General features: G+C 42.6%; 1 protein-coding gene across 1 annotated transcript in view; it reads left to right on the forward strand.

Annotated features, from left to right (window-relative positions):
* The window catches only part of USP31 (ubiquitin specific peptidase 31), an 80,492-nt gene that overhangs the window by 31,266 nt on the left and 29,088 nt on the right, over positions 1-20,138 (forward strand). The window contains exons 2-8 of the mRNA XM_037507426.2: positions 283-420; positions 1,593-1,681; positions 1,768-1,860; positions 2,859-2,994; positions 6,045-6,189; positions 17,305-17,485; positions 19,768-19,879. Of these exons, the coding sequence (XP_037363323.1) occupies positions 283-420; positions 1,593-1,681; positions 1,768-1,860; positions 2,859-2,994; positions 6,045-6,189; positions 17,305-17,485; positions 19,768-19,879 (894 nt within the window). The remainder of the gene's footprint in view (positions 1-282; positions 421-1,592; positions 1,682-1,767; positions 1,861-2,858; positions 2,995-6,044; positions 6,190-17,304; positions 17,486-19,767; positions 19,880-20,138) is intronic.

The following is a 20,138-nucleotide window of genomic DNA, read 5'->3' on the forward strand; positions in this document are numbered from 1 at the left end:
ATGAATGAATGTCTACATAGAAGTTTCACATGCTGTTTTGATAGTTTCCGTTAGATGCATTCCTGCACGTAGGATTGCATATAGTATGTGCATTCAATTAAGGCTTTGCATCATGTTCCTGATGGGGTGGGGGGTTACACTGAGCCCCTCTTTTTACATTGCTTTCTTTTCTGGAAGTACTGTGTAACACACTTGCGTCCCTCTTTGAGATAGATTATGAGTGCTTTATCTCTAAAGCCAGGAATTCACAACTGTTGCATGTTAATTTGTTTACCTGTCTAGAGTATTGTATCAAAGAATGCTCTGCAGTACCGGGGGAATTCCCAGCACGATGCCCAGGAGTTTCTGCTCTGGCTTTTAGACCGAGTTCACGAAGACCTCAATCATGCTGTAAAGCAGAGCGGCCAGCCACCCCTGAAGGTGAGGATACGCCCCTGGCAGGGCAGTCAGGAGCTGTGTGCCAGGCGCCAGGGCTGCTCAGTGACTGGAGCAAGGCGAGAAGGGGCTTCCATCGGGGAGCTGCAGTTCACGTTTGGTTAATGTAATGAAAGTCACTAAGCTCTGGGTGAGTTAAAATTTATGGGTACTTCCAGGGTGTTTCCTCATATTTACTGAGCTGGCAGTGGAAGATAGAAGAAACACGGTATCCAAGGAGCTGACAGTCTAATGAGAGGACACACATTTGCATTTGTGACTAGCTCTAGACTAAAGTGAAGTGATTCCATCTCACTAAACTTGTTTTTAAAGCAGAAATTTGCTTTTTGTTCCCATGAGACACATAGCCTGTATCACCGGAATGAATATACAAGCCAAAGGGAAGCGTATGAGTGTCTCCGCTGTTAGGCTTAAATTTGAATGTGGGATGAACCTCTCAAAATAGTTCACTGAGATAATGATTCATTCTCTGTCTTTATGCATATAGTCTTACTAAAACGCTTTATATTATGGGAATACTGAAGTCTAAAGTGTTGCTTTCCTTTGCTGCTCCACACCTCACATTTTACAGTTCTAATTTTGATAAGTCGATAAATCATTCTGGTTCAAGATCCTTTTATGCCTGAGCACTCTGTGCTGTTGTGTTACTGTCCGTGGTGGCCGGCTCTTGCTTATGATTGCATCCTAGTGCCCTTGAAAGTGCCCTCTGCCTGTGACTGCAGATGCTCAGTAGGTTATTGTTAGGCGGAGGTTAAGTGAAATAGGCAGTAGAGTGATGAGACACCAGCAAGAGTAGCGCAGGAGAAAGCAGGCTTGGGCAGAATTGCCACTTTCCAGGTAGGTTGGGGATTATTTCCGGGAAGAGGGGGGATGGGCGCTTGGAGTTGGAGGGCTGTTAGAGCCTCCTGGGGAAGAACTGCCTGACTGCCTGGAAGGGGTGGAGAGAGAAATGCCATCTGTGGAGGGCCTGTGCGCAGGTGAGCCTAGTGGCTGTGTCTGGTAGCTGTGTCTGCTTCCTTTAGCAGATGCCTTTCCTGAAATCTGGACCTGACACTTAGTCTCTAAGGGAAGTCACAGGTATTTGTGTCTTTTTAAGGGTCATCTTCAATCAAGAATTGGTGTTTCGAGTCTGTGAAATTGTACTTGCTTTTTTTTAGCCACCATCTGAGGCTGATATGCTGCCCGAGGGACCATCTTTTCCAGTCTGTAGCACTTTTGTACAAGAACTTTTTCAAGCCCAGTACAGGTATGAGAAAATCATATTTTCCTTTACGTGGTCCACGTGGCAGAATTCTAGTGACCTTAACGTGTTTCCCATTTTTGTTTTTGAAGATCTTCTTTGACTTGTCCTCACTGTCAGAAGCAGAGCAACACCTTTGACCCCTTCCTCTGCATTTCTTTGCCAATTCCTCTACCCCACACAAGGTAAGAACAGATTTAATGAACTTGAGACTGTATATTCCTGTAGCGCAGTGTTCCTCTTCCTCTGTTGTGTCCTCTTATTTATTTAGGCAAATAACAGGATAGGTGATGAGTAGAGTTCTGAGTGTGCAGTGTGAGCAGCTGCTGGGCTGGCCAGTCGGTCTAGCTGGTCAGCCACTGACAGCGAGCGGGGAGGGGAAGGCTCGCTCCTGCCTTCTTGCCTCTAGAGAATACACATCACACTTCTAACTAGTTGCCTTATTTGAACTGCTACTCAAAATTTCTAGGAGTTCAGGAAACTTGTGGCCCCCTCCTGTCTTTTTGGTGAATTAATGATATGGCGTTACATTTATTTATTAATTTTTTATTTTTAAAATTTTTAAAAAGATTTATTTATTTATTTATCCAAGCACTGGGTACAGTCAGAAGCGCGGGAGGGTGAAAGAATTTACCAGAGCCAGAGCGGGGAACAGAACAGGCAGAGTGACGAAACACACTGCTGAGGGGAGCAGTGGGCGTGGCAGGAGAGGTCTGTCGTGCCTTGTGGGACCCTCACTGGTGGCTGGGGATCAAACCAGCACTGCAGAGAGCTCTCAACAGCTGTGCCACCAGGGGAGGCCCTATGGCGTTAATTTAAATGGACTGAAAATACTTTAGCCTATTTGTGACTTGACATTTTTGCATACCTTTTAACTCAGTTCACTACAGTGATTTTGTTTGGAAAAACATTTCCAATTTAAGATTTACCTAAGTCAGACATAGGAGTTTATGCTGCTTTCAAGAAAAAAAAATTTTTTTCATGAAGGTTGCCTCTCCCAAAGAGCTCTTGATTATTGTTTGATAGTTTCACTTAGGTCCAAATGCAGTTTTTCCATTTGGCTTCCAGAGAAAAGTGTGGGTTAGCTTCAGTTTTGTGATGATTTCAGATGAAGTTTGTTTTGCCTTCTCTATTTTAGTTGAAATAAGTGACTAATGAGAAGATCTGACTTTGATCTGTACAGGCCTCTCTATGTCACCGTAGTGTATCAAGGGAAATGCTCTCACTGCATGCGGATTGGCGTGGCCGTGCCTCTGTCTGGGACTGTTGCCAGACTTCGGGAAGCAGTGTCTATGGAAACAAAAATCCCCACTGATCAGGTAATAAGCCCGCAAAGATGGATCATATGTTAGCTGCAAAAGTGTTGCTTTCTGTTCTCCTGGAATTTCTTAACAGTTCTCTGCCAAATATGGTTAGCTGGAAATTTAAAACCAGTTGCTTCCAGTGTTAAGAGGGAAAAAAATCAAGACCCAAAAGACAAAGATGTACTCAAAAGCTTTTCATGCTTAATATAACTATGTATATTTTTTTAAATGAGAAGCTGTGACTTTACACCAAGACCTTCTTTTAGCTTTGTTTGTAAAGTATAGTTACTTAACCCCCTTTAAGTCCTTCTTGTGGGTGCTTATGTGGTCAATAGGAAGAGCATCCTATGATATTTGAAGTTCAGAGAGGCTTAGAAATTTCAATCAGTGGCTCTTCAAAACCCCTTTCCCTCACGGTGAGCAGCACGGGCATCTGGCGAGTATAGTACGTCCTGGGGGCTCAGCTGGGTTTGTTCCCTGATGACAGCTGGCAGGGCCTCTTACCTTGTTGAGATAAGAGAAAGGAAACTTGTGGCCCCCGCCTGTTTTTTTTTGGGTAAATTAATGATATGTGTTGCATGTAAATGGACTGAAAACACTTTTAGCCTATTTGTGACTTGACATTTTTGCATACCTTTTTATTCAGTTCACTACTATGATTTTATTTGGAAAAACATTCCCTATTTAAGATTTACTTAAGATGATTCATTCAGTGGCTGAATAGCTTTTCCCTAGATAACTTCTGGAAACTGCTATGCAGTCACTTGAATAATAAAGGTGTTTTGTACTTTGGCCTCATGTGGCTTCATTTGGGAAGTTACCAAAGTAAAACAAATACAACCAGCATCGTTGCCCTAATACAGCAAATAACTCATATTTTCATAGGCCAAGTATTGGTGCATTGACAAAATGTTCATATTCTTTCTTTCTCTGAAGAGCTTATTGATTTTTTTTTTCCTTCAGGATGGGGGAAAGACAGGCAAGAGGTAGGGAAACTGATGTGTGTGTCCAGGACAAGTCCAGTTGTATCTTCAAAGTTTCCAGTGCTGTCTAATTCTATTTGCAAGTAGTTTAAATGGGTGATATAATTACAAGTTTGTTTTTGACCTCAGCTTGCTGGAGAAAATGGATTATACTGGCATGTTCACCTGCAGAAAAACAGCATGGTCATTAAAATCATTAGTAGGAAAATGTGTCAGGTATATTTTTTTTGGACTGTTTTTGGAATATGCCACTTTATAGACTCAGGATGTTTGCATTAGTAGAGAGGACCTTAGGGTTCCAGTTCAACCCCGTAATCTGAAGGAGGCACAGAGAAACCATGTGACTTGTTTAAGGTCACAGGACTGGCTGGTGGCAGGCCGGGACTGGAACCTCCTCATGTCCCATCCAGAGCTTTTACACTAGACAATGCTGGTGAACGTGTAATGAAGTCTCTAACTGTTTCCATTGTTTTTCTCCCCATCTTTTGTTTTTCTGTTAAAATATTTAGCCATTTCACAAACAGTTCAGAAAATGAAAGTCTACTTTTAGTACTAACTCTCACACTGTGTTACATATTCATCCGTGTTTTCTGCTGTGCATATCTGACATTTGCTATTTTATGAAAATAGAATCATTATACATTTCACTCTTTCATTTACTTAGGGCATCATTTCATGTTAGTGAAAAATAGACGTAGTTCTTTGCAATAAACTTTATAATTCAGTGGGCATGTTTTTAATTGGCTCTTGGTGTGGAACATTGGAGTTGATTCCTTTTTTCCCCCACGACAAATATCCATGGTTATTCAACATTTAAAAAAATTTTTTTTTGTTAAGATTTATTTATATTTATGCAAGAACTGGGGTACAGGCCAGATGTGTGGGAGGATGAGAGGATTCACCAGAGATAAAGCAGGGAACAGAACAGGCAGGCCGACTGAAATACACTGCTGAGGGGAACAGTAGGCGAGACAGGAGAGGTCTGCCCTGCCATGTGGGTGTCTCTGCAGACGGCGGGGATCAAACCGTCACTGCAGAGGCTGCGAACAGCTTCACAGCACTGTGCTCAACCGCCTGTGCCACCGGGGTGGCCCTATTCAACATATATTTTTTTTAAGATTTATTTATTTATGCATACAAGAGCTGGGGTACAGGCCAGAGGTGTGGGGGGTGAGAGGATTCACCAGAGACAGAGTGGCAGGAGCAGGACAGGCAGACTGACTGAAATACACTGCTGACAGGAGTAGCAGGCGAGACAGGAGAAGTCTGCTGTGCCTTGTGGGCAGCTCCCTGGCCAGGGATTGAACTCGTGCTGCAGTGGCTGCGGACAGGTTCGTGGGTTGCATCTCAACCCCTAATGTCACCAGGGAGGCCCTATTCAACATATTTTTATCTGAAAAGAAGAAAATTAAATGACGAGAGTCTTGGAGTCAGATGTGGACCCTCTTCTCACTCAGAGACGGAATGGTCATGTAACCTTGGGCGAGCCATGGCGCCTCTCTGTAGTTTATGACACAAGGGGATTGATTAGGTTTTGTAATTTTCTGGGTCACGTCACCAAAATTTGGGGACACTCTGGATTTAGTGCTGTGGTGTTCTGAAATCAGAGTGTAACATTACATACATGCAGAAGCTGTTGTGCTTCCAGGAGTCTCTTCTTTTTTTTCTTTATAAAGATTGATTTTTTTTTTTTTATGCATACAAGAGCTGGGGTACAGGCCAGAGATGTGGGGGGGATGAGAGGATTCACCAGAGACAGAGTGGGGAACAAAACAGGCAGATTGACTGAAATACACTGTTGAGGGGAGCAGCGGGCGAGATAGGAGAGGTCTGCCACACCATGTGGGTAGCTCCCAGCCGGGGGCTTCCCTGGTGGTGCAAGGGGTTAAGACGCAACCCATGAAGCTATCTGCACCCACTGCAGCACGAGGATTCTCTTCTTATAGGCAGACAGTGTGGGTGCTGTGAGATGCTCGTGTCCTCACAGATCACCACAGGCCTGATGATCTGGAAGAGCTCACAGTTGACCTGAGAGATGAACTTGCAGTGACTTTCTCGATCCTGTGTTCTCCCCATTCTTAGATCGTGTTAACCGAGATGTACTATGATGGGTTCCATCGTTCCTTTTGTGACACAGATGACCTGGAAACAGTCCATGAAAGCGACTGCATTTTTGCCTTTGAGACTCCAGAAATATTTAGGCCTGAAGGAATTCTCAGTCAAAGAGGTAAGTGAGCATCTATTTTCCATTATTCCACCTGGGTGTGCAGGTTCAGCAGCTGTCTGCCGTTGTAGATGTCAGTCACGCGATGGTGTAATTTTATTCAGTTGTAGTAAAATACACAGGACACCTTTTTTCACTGTGGTATAAAGTTTATGATTCTACATTCCCTGGAAATGGGTACTGTTTTAGGCAATGGTACTTCCTTAATTTTAACCCTTCCTGTCTGCAGTTGGGGCAGCCTCTCTGAGGTTCAGGACTATGTCCTTCCTTAAGTGGCCTCTCTGGCATCTTATGATGGCACTTGGAAAGGTATACGATGTCATTGCTTCTTTTTTGCTATCAGCTTTGATGCTTAATTTCTAAATTCTAAAATCATTGCTATAGAATGTTTTCTTGATACTTGCTTCTATGAACTGTGCGTGTAACACTTTGTTGATAGACAGGAAGAGAGAGTAAAGCTCTGGAGTGCTGTCCTTCCACTGTGGTGGGCTGTGCTAGGACCTCAGCCCGTCTCCCCGCTATGCTTTGGGCCATTTCTGAATTTGAGACTTGTTAGCAACTGAAGCTTTGTTCCTGGATTTAGTGTTCTTCAAGGTTCCAGAGCTCCTGTTCTTTTTGCTGGACTCTAGTAATTATCAGAGCCTTCCCATTACCTGGGAACTGGTTAAGGACACAAGGTTTTGGACTCCACCGTGGACCTACCAAAGGAGAATTTTGGGGTAGGCCCAGCAGTTTGGTTTTGACAGGTGGTTTCGATGCACACTGAAGTTTGAGAACTGTTGCTCTGCGCAGGCTCATCAGTATTTTCTGTGGCCATGAATTTTACAATGAAATTGCCCCACCAGCCCCCACCTTTCTTCTGATCCTTTCCTGATGTCTCTTTGGCTGAAATGCTACTTAGAAGTCCTACTCTCTCCTTTCTTAGCCCCATTCCTGCCATTCCTGGGATTTTCTGTGGACTGACAGTGCCAGCATCCTTTTTTTCAACTAAACTGTATCCAAGCTCTTCTCTCTCAAATTTAGGACACCCTTCCCCCCCCCCCCCAATCACTTAGAAGTGATCAAATACTGTATTTTCCTTTTCATTCTGCTGCTACTGACACAGTTCAGACCAGGCTCAACTGGGGTTTCTAAGGAAATGATTTACTGGTATCTTTACCCCTCAGCTTTTTCCGGGTTAGTTATTTCCCCACGTGCACCAGACTTGCTCTGATGACAGTTCTGATCTTGTTGCATGCTTATTCCTTTCCTAGTGGTTACCCTTTGTCTGACATTAAATATGAGCACCTTGGAAGAGTGCATGGTCACTTTTTTCTTAGCCTTTTCACTATATTTCATCTCCTTCCTCATGTATCCTATTCCAGGTTACTCTTTATTTCTCTCTCATGCCACATGCTTTTATGCTTTTACTGCTGTTTGCTCTCCTGAGGTTTCACTTCTCCAGCTCCTGTTTTCATTAGCGCCTTCTCCCCAGGTACTCCCTCCCCTGGCTTCTCTTCCCTCTTAGTCCTAAGCAATCACTCTTTACCTGTCTCTGTGTATAGATCCCTAGTGTAGACTTTCATATGAATGGAATCCTATGATGCGTCATCTTTTGTAGCTGCCTTCTTTCACTTAATATGATGGTTTCAGTGTTTGTGCATGTTGTTGTATTTATCAGTATTTTGTTCCTTTTTAGGGCCAAGTAGTATTCCATTGTCAAGTATATATTTGTCATACAAAATATATTACATTTTGTTTATTCGTTCATCAGCTAATGGACATTTGGGTTATAGAATTGCTAGGTCATGTGTTTAATTATTTGAGGAGTTTCCAGACTATTTCTAAAGTTGCTGCACTGTTCTATAGTCCTGCCAGTGGTTTATGAGGGTTCTGATTTCTTTGCATCCTCACCCATACTTACTGTTCTCTGACTGATTCTAGCTATCCTAGAGGCTATGGAGTGGTACCTCATTGTGATTTTGACTTGCATTTTGCTGATGACAGATAATGTGGAACATCTTGTCATGTGCTTGTGGAAAAATAACTTGTGTGTCTTTGGAAAAATAACTATTCAAATCCTTTGCCCATTTTTAAATTGTGTTTGTTTTTTTATTGTTGAGTTGTAAGAGAGTTCTTCATATGTGCTTCATATTAGACCCTTTCTCTCATTCCGCAGGTTGTCTTTTTACTTTCTTGGTATTATCTTTTGGTGCACAAAAGTTCTTAATTTTGATGAAGAATTAATTAATTAATTGATTTTAAAGATTTTATTTATACAAGAACAGGGGTACAGGTCAGAGGCACGGGAGGGTGAGAGAATTCACCAGAGACAGAGCAGGGAGCAGACCAGGCAGACTGACTGAAATACACTGCTGAGGGGAGCAGTGGGTGAGGCAGGAGAGGTCTGCTACACTATGTGGGTATCTCCCTGGCCAGCCGGGAATCAAACCTGTGCTGCAGAGGCTGCAGACAGCTTCACAGCGCTGCACTCAACCCACTGCGCCACTGGGGAGGCCCAGGCCTTAATTTATTTTTTTTCTGAGTCGTGCTTTTTGCTGTCACATTTAAGGTGATCTTAAAGATCAAATTCAAGATCATAAAGATTTATCCCTTTGTTTTCTTTTCAGTTATATAGTTTATCTCCTTCATTTAGGTCTTTGATCCATTTTTAATTTAATTTTATGGTATAAGGTAAAGGGTCCAACTTTAGTCTTTTATCATGTGGCTATCCAGTTGTCCCACTTACTATTTAAGGAGATAGTTATTATTGCAAGAAAAGGAATAAGTGAAATAGTGGAAGCTCTTTTGGATTTGTATTAATGGTCAGACTAGACCTGTAGACACACCTCCAGAGATGGACACACTACAATTGCTTTAGCCCAAGGGTGGAGAACAAGTGGGCGCTGCTGCTCACCAGCTTACCTTAGCTGCGTTGTTGTCCTTATCGTCATCGTGTCTAGTGTGTCTAATCTCTAGAGTGTCTAATCAATTCTCATGGTTTTACTGCCACCCACTCATCCCATGGATTTCTATGCAGACATGCATCTTGCTTTCAGACCTTTACATCCACTTAGTGTCTTCACCTGGGTAGTCCATAACACCCCAAACTTCGTTAAAACCCAATTTTCTCCTTTTTTTCCTCTTCAAGCTGACTTCTTTCTCAAATTTTTATTCTAGGTAAACACACCACCATTCATCTAGTCTCTGAAAACACATGCCTGAGAATTAAGCCTCTCTTTCTGTGCACAGTGCATTTCTTAACCCTTACTGTTCATTTTACCTCAAAATATTTGACCTAGCCATCCCTTCCACTCCACTGGCCCTGCTGTTGTTATTTTACTTTCGCTTACTTAGAGAACTGAGACTCCTACCGCCCTAACGTCTACTCCTCTGCATGTCCATCACGACTCTTTCATTAGACTCAGGTGATAAAGAGCTCAGCAGCTAAGGGGCGGGGCGGGGGGAGGGGGGGCGCTGCAAGGACATTAGGAGGGTTCAGAGCAATAATGCATGTTTTTCACACCAGGGGGCATTTTGCCACACATTGATTTCTCTTTCTGAAGTGCTCTCCTCATCCCTTTTGGCCAGAGGAACTTCCTTCAGTCTTATCTTGAGCCCTGGAATCTTCTGTGACCTCTACCAACAGACTTGGAGGCTTTAACCTTTGCTTCAGACCTGTGCACACCAATATTATTATGGCATTTATGACTTAGCTGCCAGTGTGTATGTTGCTTTCCCGCCTCTGCACTGGCGAGACTGGGGTTATCTTTCATCTACTTTGATTACCCTCCTGGCTGCCTGCAGATGGTGGGATCTGAGCATGTGTTGATTGGAGAGGTGAATGAAAATACTGGGCAAAGAGATCAATTATACACAAGGCAAGCACAGTTTTGCTATTAATGGGGACATAGGAAAACTAGAAATTCTTGAAAGAATTGTACATGTAAACTTAGGGTTTTGAAATCATTTCAAACTTAGAAAAATTGCACAAATAATACCAAGAATTCCCATATATCCTGTCATTCATCCAGATGCCCTAAGATGCCAGCATTTTATGATGTATTTTATCACCATTTCCCTCTCTTTGTTATAATTTTTTCTGAACCATTGGAGGCTAAGTTACAGATACAATGATGTCTTTTGCTTAAATACCTCATTGTATGTTTCCTCAAAATGAAGACTTTGTCTTACACAATCAAAGTATAGTTATCAAAATCAGGAAATTAAATTTGATAGACTATTGTCTTTTATCCATATAATTTTTGATTGGTTGGGAATTGGTACTGTATGTTCCGCTTCCAGAATGGAATGGCAGCGCTGTATTAGGCCCACTGTATGTGTTATCCTGGCTTCTTTCCTAAATTCCAGGCTAGCCGCACTAGAATCTTATCTACAGACTACTCATATTTTGCCAGTTGTCTACTATTGTGCTTTTTAGCAGAAGAAAAAGAGTTTTCTGATGTAGGGTCTAATCACATTACATTTAGTTCTCACCATACTATGCATTCTTTTTTTTTTTTTTTAAGAACTTTGTAAATTTGGAGATTAGCCTGTTCCAGATCTGTGATGAAACTTTTTTTTTTTTTTAAAGATTTATTTTATTTATTTATACAAGCACTGGGTACAGTCAGAAGCGCGGGAGGGTGAGAGAATCCACCAGAGCCAGAGTGGGGAGCAGAGCAGGCAGAAGGACCAAAGTACACTGCTGAGGGGAGCAGCGGGCGGCAGGAGAGGTCTGCGCGCCACGTGGGACCCTCCTCTGGTGGCCGGGGAGCAGCCGGGGATCAAACCGGCACTGCAGAGGCTGTAGGCACCTTCGCAACCCAGCGCTCAACCGCTGCGCCACCGGGGAGGTCCATACTATGCATTCTTAACCTTTTGTCTTTCCAAAGTAATGCTAGTGTGATCTTGACTGGAGTAAGACTTAGTATTTATGTTGTTAATGATTTTTTGAAAAACCTTTGTTTTCTGCATAACTTTTTGTTCTCCTTGGGATTAATAACTTACTTGTGTGGTTTGTTTGCCTATATTTAGTATTCAATGCTTTCCCCCACCAGGTCATTCCCAACCTCTTGGTCAACCTCCCAAACTGTCGACATCCATTGTCAGAGGCTATTCAGGTGCATTAGTTAGGTAGTTTAATTTTGATGCCTGTTCTTTGTCTCTGGAAGCATTAACATCTTCTCTTTATTCTAAGTGTGTTGGAATTTTTCCTTCTGTTGTGCTGGTTAATCTGTGGGCCATTTAGATCTAGAAGCTCAAGGCCTTTCAATACCAGGAAAGTTTCTTGTATTATTTAGTTTGCAGCTTCCTTTCTTTTTTCTTCCCTTTCTCTCTCTGGAACTCCTATCATTTAGACAATGGAATTCATGATCTTTTCTCATCTTTCTGTGGTTTTGCTTTATCGCCTCAGATCTCATTGCCTAGCTCTACTAATGAGCTGAAAAATTTTTCCTTTTCATATTTTAAAATTCTGAGAACTTTTTGTTTGGACTGGTTGAAATTTATAACTTTCTAAGTAAAAATAATAATAACCCACTGTGTAGTTAACTCCTCAGCAGTGAACAGTAGCCGTCCATCCCATGTGGGAGATGACCCTGGCTCGCCACGGTGGTGGAGATCTGCCATGGCGTCAAGCCCAGGGTCCTGTCCCTTTCTTGTTCTCTGTATAAGCTGAGACCACCCACAGAGGCAGAGTGGGAACCTGCCTCTTGCTGACTCGACAGGAGTAAGTTTACCTGACTGAGTTCTGGTCTCCAGCATGTAATGTGCATAATTTCATGAAGTATCAAAATGCCATTCACTAGATTCAAAAAAAAAAAAAAGAATATGAAAGTCTGAATTCTGAACTTAAAAAGTTAGAAGGAATAACACTTTCTTTAGTAAAATCATTTTCTTTTGAAATCAACCCCAGTGGTGAGATGTGGTTTTCTTTTCAAGTGCCCCTTGGTGGCACACGGCTCTACCAGCAAACCCTGCCTGCTCCCATGTCCCGGGCTGCTGACCGGCACAGGCACGTGACACAGCGCCTCCTCCCAGCAGTGTGGAGAAGAGCAGGGGGCTCCTCTGGGCAAAGATAGCTGACAGAGACTCTTCGGCTCCTCAGCGCCAGGTGTGGTGGAGAATGTTCCTTGTTCCAGGAAAGTTCATGAGGAAGCTGTGAATAGGATCAGTCCAGAGAAGTGAAACTGATTTCACGGTCCACACATCAGCCAGTTCACTGGGAGAACCAGCCGACGCCCCACCCCCAACCCCGAGGCCTTGCCTCCCGAGCACACTGCACCGCAACACTTCCATGGGGCGGGCAGGGTCCCGTCTCCCTGACAAAGAGTTTTTCTTCACTGATTGCATCTGTGCTGTCTGTTTGGCTACCCAAAATAAGAATTGGAACATTGGCTATTGTTTCATCAGTCATTAAAACAGATTAAAACTCAGCTCAGCTTTGGATTCCACGAGATGAGGATGATCTGTACAGTCCACCAGAAAGACAATCCCATTAATTGCTGGGAGATGATTTTTCCAAACCCAACATGCTTGCTCATGCCCACCCAGATCAAACGTTGTAAAAGTTGTTCCAGCTGTTGTCAGCTCTTCTGATGTCGAATGTAATGTTGGAACATGTTGGCCCAATCTGTCATTTTTGAGCATGTGTCGCCAAGTGGTTTTGTCTGCATTGTCCAAACCCCAAAATACGGGTTTGCCAGAGTCCTTGTAGACTCCTAGGAACTGGAGCACTCTGCTGGAGCCATTGTGGATCCACTCAAAGATGAAAGACATTCATGCTTCCTGCAGCCCGAGGTGCTCCTGCTGTGGGCAGCTGGAACCCTCCTTCAGTGCATACAACTCAGCAGCACCCGGGACTGCCCACTGCTCGCCAGATAATGGAGCGTGGCTCTTACATTCTGTTTTTAAATACTGTCTGGTTCCCGTTCCATGGTTGAGGTACATATTTTATCTTCCTGAGGATACTACTGGTAGTTTTTAGAAAGTTTCCATCTCTATGTTTTCTCTTAGCCCCACTCCCTCTCACCCTGCTCCTTTCCCTCTCTGTGCTGGTGTCTGTCCATTCATGTTGGGACCTTTCCTCAGTTCTTAAGCAAAGTTAGCCTTGATCTTCTGCTTCTGCTTAAGTGTTGGTCCTGAGAGTCAAGTGGAACCTCTTGTGAGTGCTGGGTGGGACTTCCTGACCGTGAACTTCACTGTAGGATACAGTAACTGATCCTCAAGGCAGTCTTCTTGGATAGCTCCAAGAAAGAAGCTGTCCTAGCTTCTAGGACAGTCCCTGGAGGGGATTCTCTTGTTGGAGGGAGGCCTGGTTGTCAGCACCTGGGTTTTTGGTGAGGTAGGGTCACTTTCCCTTGCTTCAGTATACTACCCTTACTTTCACCTGGACTGTTCCCCAGTCCAGGGATCTTTGTGAAGGGAATGCAGGGGAGAAAGAGATCTTGGCTGCACCATGTCAGAGAAGCAAGCTAAGTGTTTGCTTTTCAGACAAGTTTCAACTAGTCCTTGCTTTCCTTTTCAATTTTTTTATCATTAGTTTCCCCCACTACCCTACTTTCCTTGTTTAAAATTGAGGTGAAATTCACATAATAGAATTAACCATGGTAAATGTACAATTTAGTGGTACGTAGTACATTCACAGTGATGTGCAAACACCACCTCTAGCTAGTTCCAAAACATTTTCCTCACCCCCACAGAAAACCCCCTACCGACTAAGCAGTGTTTCTCATTGTTGCCTTCTGCCAGCCTCTGGCAACCAGTAAGGCTGTGTTCTGTCTCTGACTTTACCCAGTCTATGTATTTCATATAAAGGAGGTCATACTTTATGTAGCCTATTTTGTATCTTACTTTTTTCATTTAGCATAACGTTTCAGGGCTCATCCACATTGTAGATTGTGTCAGTCCTTCATTCCTTTTTGTGACTGAATAGTATTCCGTGAGATGTTTTTACAGGTTCCCTCCATTGCCTGAAAGAGGAAAATTACTATCAGGTACTGCTTGGTAACTTATTTTTGGGGCCTGGAAATGCTGTTACTGTTAATGTCTGTGGGAAAATTGTTACCGTTAATGTATGTGGGAAAATTGTTACTGTTAATGTACGTGGGAAGATTGTTGAGCATTCTCAGCCCCCAGAATAACCCAAGTCATACAAAATAGGAGTGGTATTTAGGGGGAGAAGCCCATACTGTATTTTGTTTATTTGTTGATGAGCATTTGGTTGTTTTCACCTTTTGACTGGTATGAAATAGTGCTGTTAGGAGCATTCATGTATAAGTGTCTGTTCGGATACTTGATTTCAGTTATTTTGGGTGTATACCTAAGAATGGAAATGCTGGGTCATAAGGTAATTCTATGTTTAACTTTCTGAGGAATTGCCAAACTGTTTTCTATAGCAGCTGCATCAATTTTCATTCCCACCAACAACCCATGAGGGCTATGATTTCTGCATATCCTTGCCAACATTTGTTGTTTTCTGTCTTTTTGATTATAGCCATCTTAGTGGGTGTGAAGTGGTATGTCATTATCATTTTGATTCTCATTTTCTTAATGATAAATGATCTTTTGACGTGCTTCTTGGCTATTTTGTACATTCTTTCTGGAGAAATGTCTATTTAAGTCCTTTCCTCGTTTTTAAATTGGGTTATCTTTTTGTTAGTTGTAAGGATATATGACTTGTAAATATTTTCTCCCACCTGCTTTCTTGATAATGTCTTTTGAGGCACAAAAGCTCTTAATTTTGATGAAGTCTGAAGTCTAATTTATCTTTTTTTGTTGTTTATACTTTTGCTATTATTATATCTAAGAATAGACCACCAAATCCAAGGTCATAAAGATGACCCCTGTGTTTTCTTCTAGGAGTTTTACAGTTTTAGCTCTTACAGTCAGGTCTTTGATTTACTTGAATTAATTTTTGTGTGGTTTGAAGTCTGGTTCCAGTTTCATTCTTTTGCATGCAGATTAGCCAGTCAGTGGTCTTAGCTCCATTTGTTGAAGAGACTGCTCTTTCCTCATTGGATGGTCTTGATGCCCTTGTTGAAAGTACTTGATTTTAGTTCCTCTTTTCCTTCATCTACTTCCAGAGGTCTGATACCTCTAGTTTCTGAAACTCTTGGTAGTTTTGTATATTGGGTTATTCATATTTTCCCACTGCCCAGTTAAAATTCAGTTTTCTTTGTTTTACTCATATTTACATTATTTTCTAGATAGCTTGTTATTTCAGATTTCATTCTTTTTTCACCCAGGAGCTTTTTGGTTTTCTAGTTGTGTTTTCATGCATGTGCTTTTGTGTGTTTAAATTGTTTTCTAATTTTAATTGCATGACAGTAAAAAAATGCCCACTCCTTACTTTGTCCAGAAAACCTCTCCTCACTACCCCCAGCCAGGCTGGCTGGTTCCTGCTTTTCTGTGCTGCAGTCAGAACTTGTGCTCATCTCTGGTTATTAGCATGCAGTGTGGGGGTGGTCTGTTCTCACCACACTGAAGCTCTCCCCTTTTAGGACGATGGTTTGCTTCATCCTTCTGTACCCAACAGTTCACTATAGTTCTTAACATACAGAAAAGGCCTAGTTAATACTTGTTTAATTGAGAATGCTCCTGAATCCCTCTTCCTACCTTGATTGCTAAGGGTTAACATTAAGTTTCTGTTTACAAGCAAATTTGGTGAGGCCCAGGCTGTCACACTCCTGCCCAGGCTGCTTTGTTAGAAGATTGCACCCTTATTGAGTATTTGTTAGCCTCTGTTCTAAAGGCCACATCAGTATTTTCACTCATACTTGACACTGCTGCTTTGCCCACGTACGGTGAGGCCAGCTGAGATGTGCGTAACTGACCCCAGTGGCACAGCCGGAGGAAGCATGATTGAACACAAAACTTGACTTGGTGCAGCATCACCTCGTCTGGTTAGGCACCCTGCTTCTGTTCAGAACAGGTCCTCTGGCCTTCCTTTGCCAAGAACTTAGGAAACGAGGTCATCCATTGTCTCCAATTCAGACTACTGTTTTTATTTTTTCCATACCAAAGTTTAAAATCACTATGAAGTAAAACCCACTGCTTTTCTTTCTGTGATTTCTTTATGGTGTTTAAGCTTAAACAGTTTTCTTCCCTCTACTAGTCTGATGAAGATTCAGTTTTTCCTTATTTCTAATCTGTGTTCTTGTTTGAACTTGGATTCATCTGGCATTAACTTTGGCATCTTAGCTGTTGCTCATCACCCGGGATCACAGTAATGCTGGAATACCTTAATGGGTTTGGCAAGGTTCACGTTGCTGGATATTTAGGTTGTTGCCAGAATTCTGTTATGACTATTATTGTGTTAACCACTTTTTATTTTGTTCTCTTTCTGGTGTATTATTACTTTTTTGGATGATGGTGGTGGACTTGCTTCTTCTCTTCTCCAGTGGGGGGATTTTCTTAGGCTATACTTCCAAAGGATTAAAGAGATGAATTATTTAGTCATGCATTTGTTGAGTTCCTACTAAGTGCAGGCCATTGTGCTAGGCTCTGAACTGCTGAGTAGCTCTGATTGACAGATGGCTCTGCTTTAGGCCAGCTCTACAACCCAGGGCAGCAGCCAGTGCTGTGCTGGTCAGATACCTAGTTTTGCTCACTTAGATGTGGCTTGATCCAGTCTTGCTGATTGCATTGCACTTGGCATGTTCTCTGATGAGTCTAGTAAGTCTAATTTACCTTTTGTTTCTTTTAAGTCTGACTGTTTAATTAGAGAGAAGAAATTGTTGTTGGAATGTTGAAGAACATTCTGCAGAACGTGTTTATTTTTTTTAAAGCACATATTTGGTTCCTGATAGCATGGTGTCACTTTGAATTTGCCTCGGTGGATCACCTCGGCAACCCTGCCCTTCTAAAACGATCTAATATTCACTGAATGAAGAATGTTAATTTTCAGTTGTTAAGATAGATAAAGCTATCCAGAGTTTAAAGGACATAAGGCTGCTGGAGACATTCTGGTAATGCTGGATGAGCACTCTCGAAGTAGACCATTGGCCTCTGTTTTGATTGCAATTTAAATTATATAAAGGCAACTTGTTAATTTCTGTATCGAGTACATTTTTTTTTTGTAATGAATGACTGAGAAGATTTTTAGAGAGATAAAATCAGGTTTTTATTCTGTTTCAGGAATCCACTTAAACAACAATCTAAACCACTTGAAATTTGGTTTGGATCACCATAGACTGCCTTCTCCTACACAAGCAGCGGCAAAGCAGGGGAACATGGATCTGCCCCCCACCAGGGCGGGAAGCGATAAGATTGTGCTGCTAATATGTAACCGAGCCTGTACTGGGCAGCAAGGGAAAAGGTAAAAACTAACTCTTCTGCCAGTAAGCGTGGAGACTTCAGAAGTCTCTTGAGTTTTCAAATATTTTAAAAGGTAAGGATGGAAACTCCTTAGTTTTAGTAGTTTTTAATTCTGATATTCAGGAAAAAAAATGTGTGTAAGTTGACCCGATTTGAGGGGTTGGAAGGAAAGAATGTAAAATTAGGATGATAGAATCTGAGTTAGAATCTTAAAGCCTATTTGGTTTTTTAAAGGTCCATTTTATATGTGTATTTTCATCTTTGGCTTCTCTTGGTGTGCTGTATATCCAGGCTGCTGTCTAGTTTTTTTCTTTTTAATTCTTCCTTTGCCCACTGGATGGTACATGTACCCCATTCTCATGTCCCAAACTGAACTCATTATCTTTCCCTGTAAACTGGACCCACCAGTACAGCCTGTTTCAGCAAATGGCACAACTGTTCTTTGAGCTGCATAACTCAGAAATTTGGGAGTCAAAAGTCTCTCAAATCTGTGTGTTTCCCTCTGTAAGAATTTGGGAGTTTTAGACTATCTTTTAAAGTAACTTTGCCCCAACAGTAATGTAACCTGAGTAATAACAAGATAATAGATATGTTTTAGGGAGAAAGAACTCTTTGTTCCTGATATTTGTCAGGGTAGCCTTTTAAATGTTGTTTTGAAATAAGTTCCTTACTTAAGGATATTAAATAGCATAAATGGAAAATGTGTTGATTTGTATACTTATGATGTTTATTAGCAAATGTTTTCCTATTGGCAGTGAGTCAGGCACAGCTATGAACGCTAGGGACCCAGCAGTGACTGAGACAGGCTCGTGTTCTCAGGATACTTGCAGGCTGGTTGGGACAGAGTGACTGCCAGTGAGTAAACACACTCAGTCTCACTCATCGCCACTTTGAGGAGGCTAAAACAGCTTAGTAGGGTAGAGTGTGCTGGTAGGGTCTGGTGCAACCCTGTTAGGGAGGTCGGTAGCTGAGCCCCAGTGAGGAGAGGGTGTGAGCTCTGAGACTCTGGGGAGGAGGAGGACAAAGCACTGGCAGTGAAGGAGCTTGGCGTGTTTGCAGGGCAGGAGAGGCAGCTCATTGTTTTTATTATAAAAGGGAAAGCTCGTGGGATCCCCCTCTTGATGCCGTTCTCTTAGAGGTGAAGAACTCATTATGTGAAAAATGCAGCTGCTGATTTATATATGCTTGTAACTTCACCTCTTAATAGTTTTTAGGCAGAGGGGTTTCAGGTTGAGTAATACTGTGAGTAAACTGATGGCTGTTAGGAACAGGGTTCCGGTGCTCTTAGTACCTCTGCTTCAGGCCAAATCAGGGTTCATCCGTTTGTTCATTCATTTCTTAAGCAGCTACTGTTTTTTAGGCATTGACTGTTGGAGCTACTAAGATAAATAAGTCTCAGTTCTTGCTGTCAATAACTTAGTTGGTGGAGGCAGTAAAATTAACAGGTGGTATTTGCATCATGGTATAGTTGGCGTTGTGGTAGAGAGAGTACGGGATCACACCAGCAGGTGTTCCAGGAGGGAGTCCTCTGCTGGGTCTCCCTGTGGATACAAGGAGATGCGTAAAAGATGACTTTTAAGTAGGAGGGGTGAGGCTAATGAGTCTCCACCTTTGCTGTGTGTACAGGAAGCTCCTGAAAAATCTTGGTGTCTGAGCCAGATGCTAGTGACCAGCAGAATCTCAGGGGGCTGCTCTTGGGCACCGGTAATGTCGGTGCGTAGAAAAGACTGAAAACCACGGTGCTGTCTCTGATTCTCTCATACCCGTGACCCCAGCACTGTCCTAAGACACCAGCAGGGCCCACGTGGCTTCACCCCAGGTGACAGCTGGCTTCAGTATGGCTTGCTTGCCCCTGCCTTCCTTGTAGTGAGACTGCCAGGAGAGGGCTGCCTGCCTGCAGGACCCCATAGCCCAGTCTGTTCTCTGGAGCCAACTGTTTTCATTCTGACCCATGCTGTCTCCCAGCCTAGTGTCCACTCCTGCCTTCTTATCTCACCATCTCCACCAGTCCTGTCCTTGCTACCTGATAGCTGAGCATTGTACTCCCCTGGAAGCTTTTTGGTATAAGAACTATTAAATCTCATTTAGAAATCTAAGTTTCTCCTCTAACTTTTTCCATCTACTTGTGAGTTACTGTTAAATTTTTTCTATTTTGTTCTATTTTGAGCACTGTTGTAAAACTAATTGGATGGGGATTTCATCTAAAGAGATCATGAACAAGGAATTAGAATGTTAAAGGCACCACCATGCTGCTAAGGCGCATGCCCTGGTTCTGTGTGCTAGGTTCGGACTGCCTTTTGTGCTGCACTTGGAGAAGACGGTGGCGTGGGACGTCCTGCAGAAGGAAATCTTGGAGAAGATGAAGTATTTCTTGAGGCCCACGGTTTGCATCCAGGTATGTAACATTTTGATATTCCAACATAGCATGTGGGACCTGATGAAGAACAATCCTTATGGTGAATTTAGAAATTCAGACCTTCGCACTTAGAAAAAACCAGACACTGAGCTGGAATTCTGGCAAGTCCCGGTGAGGAGATGTTTAATAAAATCAGCTGTGTCCAGAGTGACAGGACTGAGGACTTAGGCTTCATTTTATGAAGGGACCTGGCTCCTTCAAGATTATCCTTGAGCTGCTGTGTATTCTTTTGTAATAT

The sequence above is a fragment of the Talpa occidentalis genome, unplaced genomic scaffold (genome assembly GCF_014898055.3).
Source record: "Talpa occidentalis isolate TD23 unplaced genomic scaffold, MPIMG_talOcc4v2.1 talOcc4.12, whole genome shotgun sequence".
NCBI lineage: Eukaryota > Metazoa > Chordata > Mammalia > Eulipotyphla > Talpidae > Talpa > Talpa occidentalis.